At 55.4% G+C, this 19,931-nt stretch overlaps 4 protein-coding genes across 4 annotated transcripts; all 4 read left to right on the forward strand.

Annotated features, from left to right (window-relative positions):
• Positions 1-2,839: 2,839 nt before the first annotated feature.
• On the forward strand, positions 2,840-3,550 carry LBRM_34_3970 (conserved hypothetical protein; the record flags this gene model as incomplete). Its single annotated transcript, XM_001568449.1, has 1 exon — positions 2,840-3,550. The coding sequence occupies one exon, from the start codon at positions 2,840-2,842 to the stop codon at positions 3,548-3,550; it is 711 nt and encodes a 236-aa protein (XP_001568499.1).
• Positions 3,551-5,672: 2,122 nt separating this feature from the next.
• Positions 5,673-9,923, forward strand: LBRM_34_3980 (putative protein kinase; the record flags this gene model as incomplete). Its single annotated transcript, XM_001568450.1, has 1 exon — positions 5,673-9,923. One exon carries the CDS (start codon positions 5,673-5,675, stop codon positions 9,921-9,923), a length of 4,251 nt encoding a protein of 1,416 aa, XP_001568500.1.
• A 1,602-nt stretch (positions 9,924-11,525) lies between these two features.
• LBRM_34_3990 (protein kinase A catalytic subunit) lies at positions 11,526-12,644 on the forward strand (the record flags this gene model as incomplete). Its single annotated transcript, XM_001568451.1, has 1 exon — positions 11,526-12,644. One exon carries the CDS (start codon positions 11,526-11,528, stop codon positions 12,642-12,644), a length of 1,119 nt encoding a protein of 372 aa, XP_001568501.1.
• A 5,676-nt stretch (positions 12,645-18,320) lies between these two features.
• LBRM_34_4000 (Bem46-like serine peptidase) lies at positions 18,321-19,505 on the forward strand (the record flags this gene model as incomplete). The annotated part of the gene is made up of 1 exon (XM_001568452.1): positions 18,321-19,505. One exon carries the CDS (start codon positions 18,321-18,323, stop codon positions 19,503-19,505), a length of 1,185 nt encoding a protein of 394 aa, XP_001568502.1.
• Between the last annotated feature and the right edge of the window lie 426 nt (positions 19,506-19,931).

Here is a 19,931-nt window from a genome sequence, read left to right on the forward strand (position 1 = left end):
CCACACCCCCACACCCCCACACCCCCACACCCCCACACCCCCACACCCCCACACACCCACCCACCCACCCTCTCTCTCTCTCTCTCTCTCTTCGTTTACATTTATCATTTTCCGGTTGACTTATCGGCGATCCATCTTTTCTTCAGCGCCGGCGCGCGTGTCGTCTTTCTCGAGGCGGAAGTTCATACCGCTGTGCATCTCTCATTGAACCACACATAGAAGTAGAGAATGTGGTGTAGCACAAAAAAAAAAGCAGTGAAGAACAACTTCGTCCGCTCAGCATCCGCTCTTTTTCCTTTTATTTTTTCCAGTTGTGCTCAGCAGAGTAGCAGCACTCAAGGCGAGTGCAGAAGGTGCGCGTGTGTCTCACGCAGAGTTGATGTTGGCTGTTTTGCTTTAAAGAAACTGTAAAGGCAGCACTGATGCATGTGTGCGTTGATTCCAAATCGACAAAACGATATGCTCACACTTGCGCTCTCCGTCACGTCTGATAGCATGAGGAGATATATACACATGCAGCTGTCATTCATTCACACCCATACACACAGAAGCAAAACTATTGGATAGAGTGAAGCTCATTTTGGTGAGTAACTGTATGAAAGAACTTCTCTTCTTGGAACAAACGCAACGTTCTTCGCTTTTTAAAAGAAATTTTCTCTTTATGGGTTGCTCCATGTTTTCTTTCTCGCTCTTTTTCGTTGCGATTGTTTGTTTCTCCTGCATTCTCTCTCCACTATACTCTCGTGTTCTTCCGAACTCATCGCTTTGAGTTGATTGTTTCTCCTTTCTCGCCCTGTAGCGAGAAAGGAAGTACTTGAGGAAGCGCGCATCTCGGAAAGAGAGCGTCATATCTTGCGTCTCATCCTCTCTGTTTTGTCGGTGTCACTGTATTCCTTTCGCTCTGGTACTCACCGTATCGGCTCTACTTTCACATTTGTCCTCCTTCTCTACCCTCCCCCGCTTTCCTCTAGGACCCTCTTGCTCTCTCTGCGCTACATTATGCACTGTGGTGTGTGTTTTTTTTCCCTTTTCTGTCTTCGCTTTCGAGGTCTTGTTTTTTGGGCGCGCATGCTCGCACCTCGTTTCCTCTGGGTTGGATGGTTTGGCACGTTCGCGTCTCTTCGATTCTCAGTGCTGCGGTGCTGTATGTACGTATGTGTGGGTGCATCTTGGATTTCTGAGCAGTTGCTTCAGCTCTTCAGCACGCGCACCGCTTTCCTGTTAGGCATAAGGCGTAGGCAGGTGTGATTTCTTTTTTTTTTTTCCACCTGTTCTCTTATTTTTCGTTTGTTTTCTTTTATCTTTTGCTTCCTTTAGATTTGTGCTTCTCTCATCAGTGTGTGCACGTTAGCTTCGTGTGGGTGCGTGTGTATTGTTAATGGCATGCCCCCGGTGACAAGGTGCCTACCGGCGGCGCACACTTACAAACAGACGCGCATAGGCACTCACACCTATGCACACACGCGCTCTCGTACAGTGGCAGGAGAATGTGGTGTGAGCTCCCCTGAAGTCAAAAAGAGCGACATACCCAGCGAGACAGAGAGGGGAGTCACGGTGGACACAGGGTTGAGGAGAGGACGGGCGGGGCAAACAAAGATGAGATGAGGCTTCCGTAGGAGTAAAGCCAGCCCACTGCGTTTTACTCTTGATTCTCCGGTGCTGTTGCCGCGTCAATCTCTCTTCAGCCTTTCCCTTCTGGGCGTATACGTCTCCGCATCCCTCCTCTATCCGTGCTTTCTCTCATTGTTTGGCCTGACTTTTCTCTTGACTTTGTCTGCTCACTTATACAATTTTTCTTTGTTCCCTTAGTGGCTTCTGCTCGATGAGACTGACGCAGAGCTTATCTTCAGTAGGTGCACTTAATCGGACAAAGTAAAATAACACCCCTCCACACGCACATACCCACCCCTTATTCACGCACACCCAAGGGTGTTTAGGCATTTTATTCACAGTGCTACACCAGGGACTGGGGGCACGCGCTTACAAGACGCGCGAGAGTACCCTCACGCGAAGATCTCGATGCGTGCATGTAGAGGTACTTGAGCGTTCTGCGACGCCAGTCTTCGCTAACCGGGTGTTCTCTTCATCTCGTGCGGCAGTCTTTCTTTCGGCTCGCCACGCTGCTGCCTTTTGCCGCTTGTCAAACTAAGTGACGCCGCGCACAGCGTAGTGCCAAGGAAAGTAATGCAACTTTGTGTAGCGTTCTAGTCCTTTACTTCTACTATTCCTATCCTTTCCCTTCTCTGTGGGGTCATCTGCCTCCTCTTCTCACTGATTGTTTTGGGAGACATAGTCAATACCCTCCTCAATGTGCTTAGGCGCGTTTGTTTTTGTGGCCTTTTAGGTAAGCGCGACTCCTCCCTCTTGCCTACGCACCGACCCTCTCGCTGCGAAGAGCACCACTTCAGATGACTTCAGTCGTTCATTGCTAACCCTGCCGTAGCCGTCTTGCACACCATCGGCTCGAATGGAAGTGGTGTGTTCGGCACTTGCAGGCATCTCCGCACGCCTGCTTTGCCACCCACTGGATACAATCAAGACGGTCACCTTCACTGGCTTCGCCGGTGACCCCCTCGTGTCCGCTGCCACTGCCGCATCGACGAGTACGCCGGCACCGCACGCATCGTTCTTTCAATCGGCGCGCTCTATCTGGGGAAAGGAAGGCGTCGCCGGTTTTTATCGTGGGGTCGGGGTGGCCGCTGTCGGCTCTGCACCAGGCGTCGCCCTCTACCTCAGCACCTACAACTCCTGCAGCACGGCGTGGAAGAGGTTTGGCGATGGAGCTGCCGGCGCCACAGGGTCGACCGAGACGGGTGAAAGTTCCCCAGGGCCAGGTATGATGAACGTCACGCTGCAGCCACTGCGAGCCGCCGCTGCTGCTACCCCGTCCAGCGTGCGCTTCTTCGTGTGCGGACTGGCTGCTGAGACGGTGAGTTGCCTCGTATGGGTGCCGATTGATGTGGCAAAAGAGAGACTTCAGTCTCAGCCACCGTCACTGACGTGTCGCTACACCAGCAGCCTTGATGCACTGCAGCGCATTCTAGTGAATGAGGGGGTTAGGGGCCTCTACAAGGGATACGCTTCTACTCTCGCGAGCTTCGGTCCATTTTCGGCCGTGTACTTCGTGTTTTATGAGTATTTGGTGAAGAGACTGACCGAGTTGTATACTGTGACTGTACGCGCGCCAATGCAGGGTGGCCGGAGCAGCCGTAACGAAGCAGAGCCTTTCTCCCCGGCGACGTTTGCAGTGGCACTTAGTGCTGGCGCCGGTGGCAACGTAGTGGCGTCTCTGCTCACCAATCCGTTGGAGCTGGTGAAGACACGAATGCAAGTGCAGCGGGCCGTACTGTATCGACGAGGTGTGGGCGCACCTACGTCGGGATTATTTGTGTATCGCTATCGGAGCCTGCTGGAAGGGCTCGTCGCAATAACAAAGGAGGAAGGGATACGTGCACTATGGAGGGGCGTGGGCAGTCGTATCGCCTACACCGCACCGAACGCGGCGTTGACCATGAGCTTCTTTGAGTTTTTGAAGTCACAACTGCGGTGAGACGTAGGTGCGCGCAGGCGGCGATTGTTTCGATGTGTTGTTACTGTCGCCGCGACGTGAGTCGAGGTGTCGACTTCGCCAATTTGCCTTACATGGCGTATTTGAGTGTTTTTTCTCCTTCGCCCCGATATCGTTTGACTGTCTTATTATTCTTTTTTTTTTTTTTTGGCGGTTCATACACCCTTCAACGCAAGCTTGTCTGCGTGCCTGTATGTGTGCGTGTGTGTGTGTGTTCTCACCGCTGATCGCGACTCTTCCACCTTCTCTGGATGCCGTACCACCGCGCGGATGGACTCGTTTCTTTGCGTGGCTATTCAAAACCTCACTGTGTGTGTGTGTTTGGAGAGGTGGGCTACCTTTCATCTCGTTGTGTTTCTCGTCGCTGGAAGCGTTGGGAGAGTAAGGGAGAGAGTAAAGGACTCAATGCGCCTGTACCGGTGGACCCATTTCTTCATTGCTCATCTCAGCACGTCCAGCGCCGTCGTCAGTGAAGGTGTGTCTCGCCCTGATGCTTTGAATCCACATTTCAACATCCTCCGTGAAAGCGTGACTTTTGCAAGTCTGCTGCTGCGCGCAGTGGATCCTAGTTTCGCTCTCCGCGGCGTGGTCGTGTAGTAAGCTTGATGGCCGACGAGCGGTCACTACTGGAGGCCTCACGGGCCCCCTCTCGCTGTTATGTCTATTACCCCTACTCGTTACGAATAGGTTGCCGCTGTAAACGGATGGAGGCGATACATGATGGCGATCAATGAAAAGCCAACTTCTCATGCTGCTATTTGGGCTTTGGTGTTGAAAGACGCACCTTCCGCTGGCGATTTGCGCGCACAAGAAAGTTGTCCTCTGGCACTTTTGTATTCTTCACGGGGCGCGGAGGAAATAGTGGCCCATGCACAATTGGCGAGCATTATGGCTATACGGAACTATCGGGTGTCTTGCCCCTTTTGTTTTCCCCTCTCTTTTTTTTTTCTCCTCACCTCCTCTGTCTGCGTCCCCTCTTTGCGCTTCTCTTACCATGACCGAATCCTGTTTCACAGTTAAGCCATGCACGGCCTTGTGAGTCTTCACCGTATCTCACAGCTGTTCTGCTATCAAGAGCATCCAGGAGCCAAACAAGCGCGTCGCTATTTCGCACCCCACGTACATCGCTGTTCTTTTGTTGTTACAATCGCCCCCCCCCCCCCCTGCAACTCCCCTTCGTCTGCAAGCACGGGGCGCCTGTGCACCTGTCTCTTCCTCCGTATGCCCTAAGTCCCTTTATAGGGCCGGCAACATCTCCCACCTACTTTTTCTCGACCGAAAGGAGCTATATTCGCTGCACGAGTTGTAGCAGCATCTGAGGTGGCGATATTATCGGCGTCGCTGCCACTTGCCTTACAGACTTCAGAATCAAACAATTGCGGCAAATCAAAATTATATATATATATATATATATATATATATATATATATATATATATATAAGGAACGTGAGGAATGACAACGGGGATTGAGGGAATAGTTCTCAGTCAACCAAAATCTTTGTTCTGCAGGCATTATAAACGTCTTTCCTTTGCAGTCATCTTCGCTCTTTCTCTGTCCTCTGTGTTACTCGGATTCTTTTTTTCCATTTTTTTTTTTCCTGACCGACGCGGAGGACTTCGGCGTCATTTCTCCCCCTCCCCCTCCCTCACATCTCTCTCCTCCTGTGACTCTTTTTTCTTTGCTGCATTCCCCTCGCTATAGACTCCTTGAGGCGGTGCCACCCCTCCCCTCTCCTCCGTTGAAGTGTTTTGCGCTCTCTGCTGCTGCTTGTTGTCTTGCACTTGACTCCCGACTTAGCTTTGTCTTTTCAGCAGTGTTCAATTGTTTCTTTGTGCCTGTGCGTGCCTAACGGCGTGACCGGGAGAGGGAGGGCATAGCAGCGTGTCCCCCCGCTGTGTTACTCACGTGACTCCGTCTGTGTTGGTGGATGCAATGCTCTCCTCTTGTTCTGCATCCCCCGTTTCCCTAACAATTCTCTCCGTTGGCTTTCACTCTTTGTTTGCTTCCTGCCGACGCAGTCGAAGCTACATAAGTGCACACCCAACCATACGTCCCCGTTTCGCCTCGACGTGTTGTGTCTCACCTTTTCTTGCGCGTCAAAGATGAGCTTCAGCAACCCGCTCGAGTCTCTGCTACGGAGCATTATTCAAGGCGGCGGTCGTAGTGACGGCGGCGTCGGCAATGCCAGCAGCCAACCCACTATGGTTACCTTCAGCACCGAAGATTCGTCAGGATTACACCCGCTCTCTGTGCTGCATGCCATGGGGCCGAATCTCGTCTTCAGCCGTGGTCCCAGTGTCAGTGTGTCTGCCAATCCGAGTCGTCGCGGTGGCGACGCCGCATCGGGAACGGCAGGCGCGCAGTCCGCCTCCCCCGGTAGCGTGTACAGCGGCGGCGTGCCCCCCATGGTGTGGATACAGCGAGAGCAGCAGCGCATCCCGCTCGAGTTCTCCGCCACTGGCAGCCCCAACCTAGACGGGACGCGGCTGCGTGAGGAGGGCAACGAGGCTTTCAAAGCAGGCCGGTACCACGAGGCGATTCGCTACTATACCCAGGCGATCGAGGTCGATCCGGACTCGGAGTTCATCTACACCAACCGATCCTTTGCCTACTTCAACATCAAAGAGTTCGAGAAGTCCGCCGCTGACGCGGCAAAGGCTGTGGAGATAAACGCGAACTTTTTCAAGGGACACTATCGGCTGGGGCTGGCGCAGATGAGCTTAAACGACTTTGGCCATGCTATGGACAGTCTGCGCAGGGCCTGGGCGCTGGCACCCGATGCGAACAAAGAGGCCATTCGAGTAGCAATGGCGAAGTGCGAGTCGAAGATGGCGCGAGCGCCGATGACACCGCTGCTGATGAGTCCCGGCGACTCCTCGCCCGTTCGCCACAGCGAGAGTTCTGTCGGCTCGCGCTCTTCGTGGCTGGCGGCTCCGGCACACCTCATAGACACGCAGCCTCCACTCGGCAACACTGAAGTGGACCTCCACGAGCTTGAGGCGGAGATCCACCGTGCGGCGGCCCTGCGGGACGAGACAGCAAAGTATGTGGTCAAGTACAATGCGCAGGATATTATTGTAGCGTGCAACAAGCGATCCGACAAGATCAAGTCCCTCATGAGCATCGCCACCTCCAGTGAGCTCTCCACCCTCTCTAAGGAGGCGAACGAGAAGCAGTCGCAGCTGCGTCGTGCTGTGCGCGACCAAGACAGTAACGCCTATCACAACGCACGCAGCAACCGTGACGCGACACTCAACAGGCTGTGGGACACTGCTGCGCAGGCTGAGATGGCGATTGCGCAGCTCAAAAAAATTGCCAAGGAGGAGCAGAACTTTTTCAGTCAATTTGGTCCGGTTGCCAACAGCACGCCATCCAGCGTCCCGACGGAAGCAGCGAGTGAGACGATAAAGTCCATGACGAGGGCCTGCGCAGCTGAGTCGCCGCTCGCCTCAGCGCCGACCGATGCCACTACCTCAACTTCGTCCTTGTCCCCTGCCTCTTGTATTGCCCCAGCGAGCCCTGTTCTGACAGCCAAGGCGTTAGCGCCACCACCGCTGTCGACAGCGCAGACGCCAGACGAGAGCCACCCTGCCAAGAGCCCATCGACTGCTGGTACCGATCTCGGTCAGCTGCTACAACGTCGTGTCGAAATCAACGAGGCAGTGCGAAAGGCGCAGAAGTGCTTCGCCGCCACCGACGCAGCCGGACAGGCGTTCTTGCACGCATTGAAGGTGGAGGCAAATGCAATGGAGGCGGTAGATTCTCTCCTCGCCGAGGCAGTGGAGCTCAACGCCCAACTGGAGGTCCATGCGCGCCAGGTGGCGCAAACCACAACGAAGGAGCTCTCCGATGTGCGGTTGCAGGCGCTGGACCAGATGAGCAGCATTGTCGAACGCGTGAAAGCAGACATGGAGACCTTCCTCAAGACGATGCGCGAGGGTGACAACCTGTTAGAGGAGGAGGCAAAGCTTGAGCAGCAACGTCTCTTGCACGAGCGTCAGCGTATTCAGCTGCAGGCCGAAATTGAGTGGTTCAAGATTCGTGATGAGCCAGAGAATAAGATCCAGTGCTTGCAGATCCAGGTGAACCGACTGCACCAGCGTATCGCTGCCATCCACGAGAAGCAGAAGGCTGTGCAGACGCGCATCATGGAGCTGGTGGAACAGGATCACCCGGAGTTGGCGTGGAAGTCGATGGCGAATGGTTCACGAATCTTGCGGCTTGTAAAAGGCAGCGGACTGTGGCAGAACCTTTCCTTCTCCGACTTCCAGGTTGTGTCGACCCTGTCGTCCACTGTGAACAGCAAGGTGTACCACGCGCTGCGCCGCGGCGAGCACGTCGCTGTGAAGGAGATCTCCATCGACGACGATGCGGCGCGCCGAAGCTTTCAGCGCGAGGTGAACATCGTCTCCTCCTGCAACCACCCCAACATTATACGTATCAAAGGTGTCTTCTTTGATGGCCCCTTCGCCTACATCCTCTTGCCCTATTACCACCGCGGCAGTCTGCGAACGTTGCTGTCGAAGCAGGAGCCAATGTCGTGGGTGGCGGTGCAGGACATGCTTCGTCAACTTGCCAGCGGCGTCGCTTATCTGCATGAGCGCGGCATTGTCCACGCTGACCTGAAGCCGTCCAACGTACTCATTGCAGATGACGGGCGGCCTGTTATCTCCGACTTCGGCATCGCCAAGGACCACGGCGCCCTCGGCGTTGCTGACGTGACGCTGACAGCTACCATGAGCAGCACCAACGGTAGCTGCGGCCTCGCGGGTACGATGCAGTACATGGCACCTGAGCAGTTGCTGTGCGAGGCGGGCTCAAATGCAAAGTCCACAGGCATGTCAGACATGTGGGCGCTGGGGGTCACAATGCTGGAGGTGACGCTGCAGAACGCGTACTTTCACGATGCATCGCTAGGGAAGCCAAATCTGCCGCTGCTGCTCCCAGAGCAGAAGCGGATTGAGGTGCCGGCCAAGGCTGTCGGCGGTGACGAGAAGCTAGCCGACGCAATCGCGTCAGTGCTCGTGAAGGACCCGGCAAACCGGGCGACGGCCTACGACTTGCTGGCGCACCCGTACTTCAGCTCGACGCTCAGCTCGATGAATAGTAACCAAAACAGCAGTGCTCTGGCCAAGAGCGACGAGCGCATCGACGCCGTTCGCTCGTACATCTACGCCGTCCGCCGTAGCCATCAACAGAAGGTGCTGGTGTCCGTCTCGCGCAACCACATGGTGGAGTCCATGCGCGACATCTTTCAGCACCTCGACAACGACGACCTGCTCTCTCCCATCATGGTTGTCTTCCAGGGCGAGGCCGGCATCGACGAGGGCGCATTGACGACGGAGATGCTCAACCTGTTCTACGAACAGATGATTCTAGTGAAGAAGGCTCTCGTGTGCGCAGCTACCGAGGACGCTGATACAGCACCGTCGCAGTCCGTTGGCTCCCCTGTAGCGACTAACACGGCAGGTGCGGCGGCGAGCGCCTCAAACGAGTCTTCGATTCGCTCTGCTCTCTTCTCCACCGCACCGTACCTCCCTGCGCCGGATGCGGATGGCATCGCGCCGGACCTGTTCGTGCTGCTCGGCAAGGTGCTCCTCAAGAGCATCATCGAGAATCGCCAGATTCCGCTGCAGCTGAGCTCAGCCGTACTCAAGTTCCTCTCCGACGCTGAGCCGTCGTTTGTGGACTTGGAGGAATATGACGCGAACATCGCGAACACGCTGAAGCGGCTGCGTCTCTTGTCCGCCACCGACCTCGAGGAGGCTGGGCTTGACTTTTCCCACTTTACCCCGGAGTTCCTGAAGGCGCAGACAGACGGCCGGTACACGACGGACTCGCCCCTCACACCCGAGAGCGTGAGCGACTACATTGACCTTCGTGAGAAGTTCGACCTGGTGGAGCGCCGGCGCACGGCGCTGGAGGCGATGAGGAAAGGGTTCTACTGTGAGCCGTCTCTCGAGCACCACCTCAAACTTCTCTCTCCTTCGGATCTGCTGCTACTCCTATGCGGCCAGCTGCATGTCTCGGCCCAGGTCATCGTTGACGCATTGGAGTTCCAAGGCTTTGACTCCACCTCCAACACGCCCAAGTACCTGAAGGAGGTGTTGCTAGACATGTCACAGAATAATCTGCGGCGCTTCCTGCAGCTTTGTACGGCGGCGGCGGCCGTGCCAGTGAACGGGGCCGTGAAGAAGATTAAAGTACTGCGCTGCTCCGACGAGACGCGACTGCCAGTTGGTCACGGCTGCACCAATCAGCTAGACCTCCCCGATTACAACGACAAACAGGTTATCAAGGAGAAGTTGGAGATTGCCTTGGCGCATGCCAGTGACGGCTTTCACGTCGTTTAAGGTTATGGCGGCGGAAGAGGAGATCGAAAGAGCGAGACACACTGACAAACAGAGGCGGCCACGAAGATGTGCGACACCCGCCCACACTTTGCTTGTATCTCTTTTGCCTTTTGATGCCAGACAGCGCCCAAGGTGCTTCCCCACTTCCCCAACGATTACAGCGCTACTAAGACTCATATTATACCCACGGCTACCAGTGTCTCGTCAATCTTGCTTCTACGCATTCTTTCTTTTCCTCTTTCGTACGAGGGCAACGGCTCTCTGACACAAACGGTTATACGAGTGGGTTATCTTCCTCGCCCACTACGTGATTTGACAGCGCTATGTTGACAAGAATCGTGGACCTCCATGACGCTTCCTCCTCCCTTCTTACCCTACCCTACGAAAAATGGTGTTGTTTCAGGGAAGGAAGGCGGGTAACCGCTCTCTCTAGCGTTCCCGCTGTCCCTTCACTAACTGTATTGATCGCTCTCTTTCTCTCTGTGCTGTGACGCGTCCTCGTTCTCGTCCCCTCTGTCCCTGCCCGCCTGCGATTTTTTTTTTTGTTTTACGCTTGTAGTGAATGATGCTCGCGCTTGGCATTCACAACAGCGATGCGGGTCGCCATGTGAGCTGCAGGCTGATGTACTCACGAAAGGAAGGAAAAGAGGCGAACCAAACAGAAAACACCCCAACTCTTAACTTGACATGCCATCTGCTTGTAAAAGAAGAGCGGTGCACCGCAAGCCGAGAGAGATGCGTGCGGCTCCTCCTCAAAGCATTCTAGAAAGTTTCTGGTGCTCGTTCTGATTTCTCTGTTCTTCCTGTAGCTTCGCCCCCTTGTCATGGTTACCTGCGAGAGGGGGGACGCTAGACGTTTCACAGTCACACCACCCAAACTACGTGTGCCTCTACATGTTGGCGCAATACTGTGAGCAGCACGCAACGACTGCAGGTTTCGGGCATGATCTCCGGGAAAGGACTTTCTTCGGCTCTTTTTAGTCGTTCTTTCCTCGAAGAGCTCGCTTCCCCCACCTACTGTGGATCACGTCATCATGCTGAATCCTCTCCACCTTCTTTCCTCTCTCATCTCCATTCTGAGAACCACTACTGTACTCACCACGGACTTACAGGGTCCTGCTTGCTTTCCCCATACACTCTCGTGAAGTCATTTGTGGTCTGTTTTTCCCCCTCCCTTACATTTTATTCTGTAGATCTTTTCATCTTGTTTCCCGTTTAGTGTTCTACCCATCACCTGTGCGTGCACAGTGTGCTGTGTGCTTGCCCCCCCTCCCCTCTCTCTCTGCTGCTTCTTGCACTTGTCTCTTCGTGGGTGCTTGTGTGCCTCTCTTCTTTTCCCTTTCTCCCTTTTTTCCCTCTTCATCCCTACTGAACGCCATTGTCGCCTTAGTTTTGATCTTGTACATACATCACTGCGACCCACGTGCATCAATCGAAAACCCTGACTCGAGCGCTAAAGTGCAAGTTTCACTAAGCGTTAGTGTTGAGCGGCCTTTTTTTCTCCGACGGACGCAAGGCTCCACTCCACCGCCTTGTGAAGGCACGTTAGGGAACGAGGTCGTGCGCGTGACTGTGTGTTTGTATGAGGACATAAGGCACACCATGTCGTCTGCTGCCATGGACAAAGGTGCAGCGCCGGCGTTAATCCTCCCGAAGAGAGAGGAAAAGTCGAAGTCACCAACGAATGTCTCGAATCCGCTCGACCCGTCGAAGCCGGCCATCGCGACAAACGCCAAGTCAGCCTATTTATTTGAGAAGCCCGACACCTCTCACTGGGCACTCTCAGACTTTGAGATGAAGAACACGCTCGGCACCGGGTCCTTCGGTCGTGTACGCATAGCCCACCGCAAAGGCACGGACGAGTACTACGCGATCAAATGCCTGAAGAAGCGGGAGGTCATCAAGATGAAGCAGCAGCAGCACCTTGCACAGGAGAAGGGGATCTTGATGGAGGTGTCGCACCCGTTCATCGTGAACATGATGTGCTCTTTCCAAGACGAGAAGAAGGTGTACTTTGTGTTGGAGTTCGTGATGGGCGGCGAGATGTTCACGCACCTGCGCACTGCAGGGCGGTTTCCTAACGATGTGGCGAAGTTCTACCATGCGGAGCTGGTGCTTGCGTTCGAGTACCTGCACTCGCTAGACGTGATCTATCGCGATCTGAAGCCGGAGAACCTGCTGCTGGACAACAAGGGGCACGTTAAAGTGACGGACTTTGGGTTTGCGAAGAAGGTGCCCGACCGGACCTTCACGCTGTGCGGGACGCCAGAGTACCTTGCACCGGAGGTGATCCAGAGCAAGGGCCATGGGAAGGCGGTGGACTGGTGGACGATGGGCGTGCTGCTGTACGAATTCATTGCAGGATACCCGCCGTTCTACGACGACACCCCGTTCCGGATCTACGAGAAGATTCTTGCTGGGCGGCTGAAGTTCCCCAACTGGTTCGATGGCCGCGCGCGCGACCTTGTGAAGGGGCTTCTGCAGACGGATCACACAAAGCGTCTGGGGACGCTGAAGGGCGGGCCCGCGGACGTGAAGAACCACCCGTATTTCCATGGCGCGAACTGGGACAAGTTGTATGCACGCTACTACCCCGCACCGATCCCGGTGAGGGTGAAGAGCCCTGGCGACACGAGCAACTTCGAGAAGTACCCGGATAGCCCGGTCGACCGCACGCCTGCATTGACGTCGGCGCAGCAGGCTGAGTTCAAAGGCTTTTAGACTCCTACGCAAGACTGATAACAAGAATGATGTGCGTAACAGCGGTGTTATTGTTTTGTTTGTTGCTCCTTCATCGGAGCAGGGCACTTTCAGCCCTCTTACCGTCTTGTCAGCTCCTTCTTGTCGCTTCCCCGGCTCACTGGCAGTGTTTGGGCCTTTTCTTCCCTCGTTCCCTTATCTCTATCACACGCTTCCCTCTGCGATTCTAAATCGTTGCTGTCGATGTTTTCCCGATGTAAAACAACGAAAAGAAAAAGGTGCACACCCAATCACGCTTTTCTGTTTTCTCTCTTTCCGTTTGCTTGTCTGCCCCTCTTAGTTGCTTGCTTTCTTAGCTTCTTCCCCACCTTCTATCCCCTTCCCCAACTCGGCATGCTCGTCGTAAACGTCTAGTTTGTGGCATAATATATATACATACATACATGTACATATATATTTCGTTTCTCTCGCTTCTCGTTTTCGCACTGTGTCTTTACACGCATCGCTCCTGGGAGGGGCTGCGGGCGGACTCCCTAGGCGAGGAAAAACCTTTAGCATGCGTGCCGCAGCCTTCCCGTGTAGCGTAGTCCCCTCGCTCGCGGTGGACAGGCGCAGCGGTAGGTGGCTGCAACCCCTTTTGTTTGTAGCTGTCGCGCCGAGTGTGAGGCAATGGAGCTGAGGTCCGACCGGCTGCAAGGATGCCTGGATCACCTAGGGTGCAGAAAAGCACGTGTCTGCTGTTGCCACGGACTCGCGGTCCCTCCTCATGGCGCTACCGGCCCGTCGCAGGCGCCTCCTCATTTTCGTTTCTCTTTGGCCACTGGGAGCTACACCCCCACGACGCAGTTGACAAACTTGCCGAATCGGCAATGGTAGTGGCGCCGACACCAACTGCATGGACTACGGGTCTGGCCGCCGGTCTGCGACGCGCTGAGAGAAGACCTCCTTGGCGGCAGCACTTCCACGCTAGAAGGACAAGGACGCTGGGCTTACGAGGCGACAGAAGGCCGCCCTCACCCAGCTCTGCTCGGGCACCTGGCTATACCTCGGGTTCCCGCAGCGGGGGCAGAGTGACAGCGACAGCATGGTGCGCAGATGGCGTGCTGCACGCTGCTCCGCCAGCGCCGTGACGCCCCCCCTCCGCCCCGCCCCTGTCTGCTGTGAGGGCGCCCGGGACGGCGCTGTGCCCGATATGCCACACGAGACCCGCGAACCGCCCAAGTCTCATGCACATGGCGTTCCGCGCTGGGCTCGTGCACGCCGCCACATCGCAGCGCGGGCTTCCTCTGCTGGGTGTCCACCGGCAACCGTGCCCCGCAGCTGCCCCCACAGTCGCTAATGGCGAGCGCCGTGTGCAGGCGCTGTCACCCGCGACCGGCACAGTGTGGCACACCCAGGCAGGGCATGCAGGGACCAGCAGCGCACACGCGTTATGGGCGTAAAGGGCGCGGGGCGGTGCAGGCGGATCAGCAGCAAGGCGCGCGGGTGCAGAACATGCGGCGTCTCCTGCGGCCGGCCGGGTGGGCTGGGGTGGCGCGGGTGCCGGGAGCACGACGGGCGCGCCCCGGATCACACCACCGGGCCCGCCAGACTCCAGGGGGAGGCGGGCCGCGGGGTGCCCGGGCCTGCCGCTGGCTGGTCTCCCTTCCCCCAGCCCATTTTCCACGCGCCCACACCACGCCCGCCACCCGCACGGCAGGCGCTGCGACCCCCGCGCCAGAGCAGGACCCCGGGGGCGGCGCTCTCGGATCGAGGCGTGCAGTGCACCCAAGCAGGCCCTGCACCCATCGCGCAGCACGCACCGGGGGGAGGAGCGAGGAGGGACGAGACGGGCCCGTGAGACGCATGGCCCGATTTAGCGATGGGACGGCTCGCCCCAGACGACGAGGATTCAGTCGTGGCGCGGCGGAGGCAGGCGAGGTGTGGCTGCGTGCGCATGCCAGCGGACTGGTGCGTGGCAGGATTGCGTGTTGATGAAAAACGTCCCCCCTTTTTATCTTAAATCACATGCATGGCATTTCGTTCTCCTTTAGTGTGTTACCTGCACCTAGTTGTCGTTTAGTGGTTCATACATAATGCTACGCATGTACATATGAGTGGCTTTGTGCTCCTGCGGATGCTGTTGTGTGTTTTTCTGCGGCGAAGCTGTGCGAGTCTTTCAGCTTCTGTGTGAGGGATCTGTTTTTCTTGGCTCTTCTAGTTGGAAAAAAGTCTTCTGACCGTTTGCACATTTTCGCTCACCTTCCATTTCCTCAATGAAGGTCTCTTTTTTGTGTGGGTCTGCGACGATCTCCGACGGTGATGAGTTCTCAACGCACCTCTGTGGAGACTGGAGGGAGGGGGGGGGGGTGTCTCTGTGGAGCAGGGCTTTTCACGGATTTCAGCTGTTGTTGAAGGGGACCCTTGTACGGTAAGGGGGGGGGGGCTATGAAGCGGACCAAAGAGCAGCAAAAAAAAAATAGAAACGCCGCGTGATGGGGGAGGCGACAGAGATGCCCCGATGAAAACGTAAGACATGATGGGAGTCCCTATTCACAGCGTCTTATGCCCGTATCGGGTACTAGGCGGCTTCGTTCTCGTTGACCAGGAACGACGGTTCTGCATGGGCAAATGCATAAAGGCAAACTTTCTGTCTTTACTCCTGTGATGCGCGCTCAGAGTCTCAATGAGGGCTCAAATCTGGCAGAGCGAGGCAATTGCGGTGCGATGCGCTCCTAAGAGAGCGCAGGGAGCGGGAGGGAAGCGCGTACGTTGCAGGAGGTTTGAAGGCTTACAATACAAGAATAGGCAGTTATGCAGCGAGAGGCTGTAGGGTTGTAGAGAGGCGATGAAGACGCTGGAGCTTATAGAGCTCATGTTATTATTATTATTTTTTGTTCGCCCTGTCTCGTTCACCTTCTCCTCCTGCGTCCTGTTTGGTTCTCTCTGTTCTCCATGCCAACATCTCCCCCCTTATTCCCAGTGCACCCATGAAACAGCGGCGCTGCGTTGCGCGTGTTTGTGCGTGTCCTTCTGTTTCCTCTCTTTGGAGTTCGTGGTCCTCTTGCCCTCTTTCTTCCCCCTCTCATCCTGATTCGCACGTGCACTACCACGCTTCTCTCTTTCGTTTTTTCTTCTTTGAGTTTGCACCCCCAGGAGAGGCCACGCAACACACACCAACACACCTTAAGAGCGACACAACACAAGAGAAGAAAGTAGTAGTGATCCCACAGGGGTGGGGGGTCTCTGCGTTCTTTTTTTGTGTGTGTGGACTATTCGTTCGCAAGCATGCGAGAAGAGGTGTTTTTTGTTGTTGTTCTTGCCCCCCTCCCCCCTCCTCCCCCTTTTCCGTTTTGGCGTCTCTTAATGTGTGCTCGTATTGTCCGTGCGGTGCGAAGTGCGTATCTGTTGGTGCCATTCCTGTACGCACTCTCCACCATCCGTGCCCCCCTCTCTCTTTCCCTCCTTGTGCTTTGTGTGCTCGTGTGCTTCCGGCTTTCTAGCTCCCGCTCCGTCTCTGTCTCATGCTGTTGTTCTTGTCGTTGCGGTTACAGCGCGGCTCACCTGCTGTTTTCCCTCTGTTTGTTTCAAAATGCATGAGACACTCGCTTTTACCCTCACACATGTACCTACCGGCACGCGGAGTTGCACAGGTGTTCGTTTCTCGTCGTTTTTCTTCATGCTTCTCTTCAAGGAAGAAGAAACCTCGCTTTGCTTCTCCGTGCTTTTCGCTGTTTACTCTCACGCTTTTCTTTGATTCGCTGTGAATTTCTTCCACGTAGAACTTCGTGTAGGGTGCAATGGTCGGGGTCACACTCCAATGCAGACAGCCCGACGCACCCAGCTACGCAGTTGTACACTCAGACAAGCGTAGTGGAACATCAGCACCCTATGTTTTCTCCTCTTTCGGATACCCGATTACGCACGTGCGCATTCTTTCGCACGCATTTATGCACACTAAACTCGCAGCACCAGCTCAAGAGAAAAACGTATATGATACATCATATTTAACCGAGGCCTATCACAAAGAGTGATGGTGAGCCAATGCTATTGTAGTGGGAGTGACACTTGTCGCTACTGCTGACCTCTTTTTTTTCGGAAAAGAAGGTAAAGGCTGCGGTGGCCCCTCTTCCCATTTTCGCCTGGGCTAACTTTTTCCTCCTCCTTCATGTGCAGTTGAGCGGAGACGTGTGCGGGGGCGTTCTCTCTCTCTCTCTCGGCCAGCACCCAAAGGAGTGGCAAAACGGAGAGGAGGGCTGCTCGACGTCTGTCCTTTTTTCCCCAAAGGTCCTATGGAGTGTGTGTCAAGGGCGTAGGGAGAGGGAGGTGGGTGCTGTGCTATCTCTCACGCACTCTCTGCTTCTTTCCCTCCCTTCAAAGACTCGCGGCGGCATCTGCGCACCATCCGCGGGCTCCCTGGGCCCCTTCCTTCCTCTCCGACTCTCCTCCTTTTCATCTGTGCCTCTCTCTTGCTGCTTTGTTTCTTTACGCCTTCCCTCGTACTGACTGACTCCTTTTCTCTGCCCCTTTTCTCGTTGCCTTTCTGTTTCCTTGCTTCTCTCTTCGCGGCACGCTGCACTACAGCCGAAAAAAAATCCCTGTCATTTTATTTCTTCACCTGCCTACGCTTGCGCACGTGCGGCAGGTGTGCGCACCTATACTATCGTGTGTGCATCTTTTGAGAATCCCCTGACTATTTTGTGTTTGCTTGACTCTGAACTCCGTACATCCTCTGCTTCACCACCGCAGGCTCGACAGTTACGGGAGAAGAATATAGCAAGAAGTAAAGGGCGATCGGTGGAGAGTCAGAAATACAGCTCTCTCTCTCTCGCTCGCTTTCTCTGGGCGTTCGCTCTAACGGTTGCCGTGTCCGCTCTTCGCCGCTCGCTGTCGTCCGCCCCCTGTTCAGTGCTTTTTTTTTTTTGGCAAGCTTCACGCAGTTTCAGCAGCACTGCTTCATATTTTCTCACACACCCACACATACACACACCTTCCTCTGCCTACAGCGTACAGGGCTCATCATTTTTGTATCCAGCCAGCTAGTCGTGGCAGTGAGAGCTGATATACTGCCGCTTTTTCTCTCGTCGCCACGGACGTCCATTTGTTCCCCTTTCCTGCTGTGAACACCTATTCTCTCTCTTACGCTTTGTGCATCAACCTCCTGACGACGCGTGTTGTTTAGCTCTCTTCGCTTTCTGTAAGGCATTGCACAGCACTCTGGAAGCCGCGCCCACGGCTCTCAGCAACAAGGCAGCTAGAGAGAAACATTCCCATACGTTCTCTGATTTCCTTTTTACTGTTTTGCCCTGTTTTCGTGTTCTTCATTTCCACTTTCTTCGCTGATCTCCCGCGCACCCAAGCAGTGCTGCCCGTATGCCCTTGTGTGTCGTCTACCTCGCCCCGATTCTCGCACCTTCCTTCAGGATTCTTGTCGGGTCTGGAGCGCTTCTCCCTACCGCGCCCCATCCACTTTTCACGCAGACAGACGAAAAAAACAAACGAATAAAAGGGAAACAGAGCTATTGGCTGCGCTCGTGCGCCTGCATTCCTTGACATCAGCGCTCGCCATTCAACGTACTGGTTGTGTGTGCGCATGCATGCCTGCCTAAAAGAAAGAAGAAAACAGACGCCAAGTCCCTTGCCTAAGGCGACATCTGAGCTCGGACTCCAACGCCGGGATTTACACCACTTTTATCCCTTCTAGCGCAAAACGGCACGATGAGCTTTGGCGGCTTTCTTCTCTCGGCGGGACTCTACTTGCTCCTGGTCGCCCTATTCGTGTCGCTGTTTCTGCACATTATGAGCTTTCGCTACCGCAGTCAGCAGAACCGGCTACTCTACTACCCACAGATTCCCCCAGAGAGCCGCGAGGTCTGCGAAGACCCGGTGGCCCTTGGCATCCCTTACGCGGAGCGTGTGTGTGTCACCACCGCTGACAAAGTGAGATTGTGGGGCTACATGCTATGGCCAGGGCCTTCGTCGTCAGTGGAGAAGGGCAGCAATTGCAGCACCCCCGACGCGATTGGACGCACATCCCCGAATGTGGGCACTACAGTGGGAGGGGTGCGTGTGGAGGTGGATGGAGCAGGTGACCTTACAGACGGCATCAGCGCCGGCAGCACCCTGTCCAGCAGCAACCGAAACGCCAGCTTATCGAGCGGGATGCCGAGCTTTGTGATGCTGTACTTTCATGGAAACGCCGGTAACGTTGGCCATCGCCTGCCTCTTGCTCAGGCCTTTGTGGCGCATCTGAAGTGCGCTGTGATGATGGTCGACTATCGTGGTTTCGGGCTTAGCGATGACGCGGAGCAGACGCAGGAGACGCTGGAGCTGGATGCGCAGGCCTGCTTTGACTATTTGTGGAAGGACCCTCGAGTGCCCCGTGATCGTATCGTGGTCATGGGCACCAGCCTCGGTGGCGCTGTTTCGATCCACTTGGCTGCCCACAGGCACTACGCCCGTCGTGTTTGTGCTGTGATTGTAGAGAACTCCTTCAGCTCCATTGGCGATATGGCCTCTGCACTGAGCCGGCCAATCCTGACGAAGTTGGCAAGCCGATGCCCAAGCCTCGCGGCCGGGGTCTTCGATTACTACGTCAAGCCCTTGGCATTGCGGATTAGCTGGAACAGCGCGCAAAAGGTGACGAAGGTTATGGTGCCGATGCTCTTCCTCTCTGGTATGTGTGATGAGATAGTGCCACCAGAGCAGATGCGGACACTATACAAGGCAGCGACAAAGTGCCTGCGTGATGGCAACGGCAGGAGCCTCACCATCCCGTTGCGTCGCTTTCTCGAGTTCGAGGAAGGGCGGCACAACAACCTGCCGCTGATGCCCGGCTACATGAGCGCTGTGCAGGAATTTCTCACAGACGTGCGCAACAGTGGGAGTGCGGCAGCCATTTGACTTTGGCAAGGCGGCACGAGGAGAGCAGATACGAAATGGCAAAAAAAATGAAAGCACATGCGCAGGTGACGAAGCCATGTGAGGTGGAGGAGTCGAAGTAAGGGAGAAAGCGGCTCCGAGTCGCTGATCCCTTAACTCCCTGTACCCTGGGTTGTGTGCTGGTGTCTCGTTCCCTCTTTCTCGTTCCCCGTCACCTTCGCTCTTTATTCTCAGTTATTTTTTTTTCCACCCTTGATGGCTGTTGTACGTGGGCTGCGTGAGCGCATAGCGTACACCTGTCAGGGGAGGGAGGTCTGTGTGGGACCTCCACACGGGGGGGGAGAGAGAAAAGGCAAAGGGCACAGTGGTCGTTGCTACGCAAAGTGGTGCAGCGATGGGCCGCGCGAGGGGTCTGGGACCGATGACTGCTCTTTCAGTGTTGTTTTG

This window comes from Leishmania braziliensis, chromosome 35 (genome assembly GCF_000002845.2).
Source record: "Leishmania braziliensis MHOM/BR/75/M2904 complete genome, chromosome 35".
Lineage (NCBI taxonomy): Eukaryota > Euglenozoa > Kinetoplastea > Trypanosomatida > Trypanosomatidae > Leishmania > Leishmania braziliensis.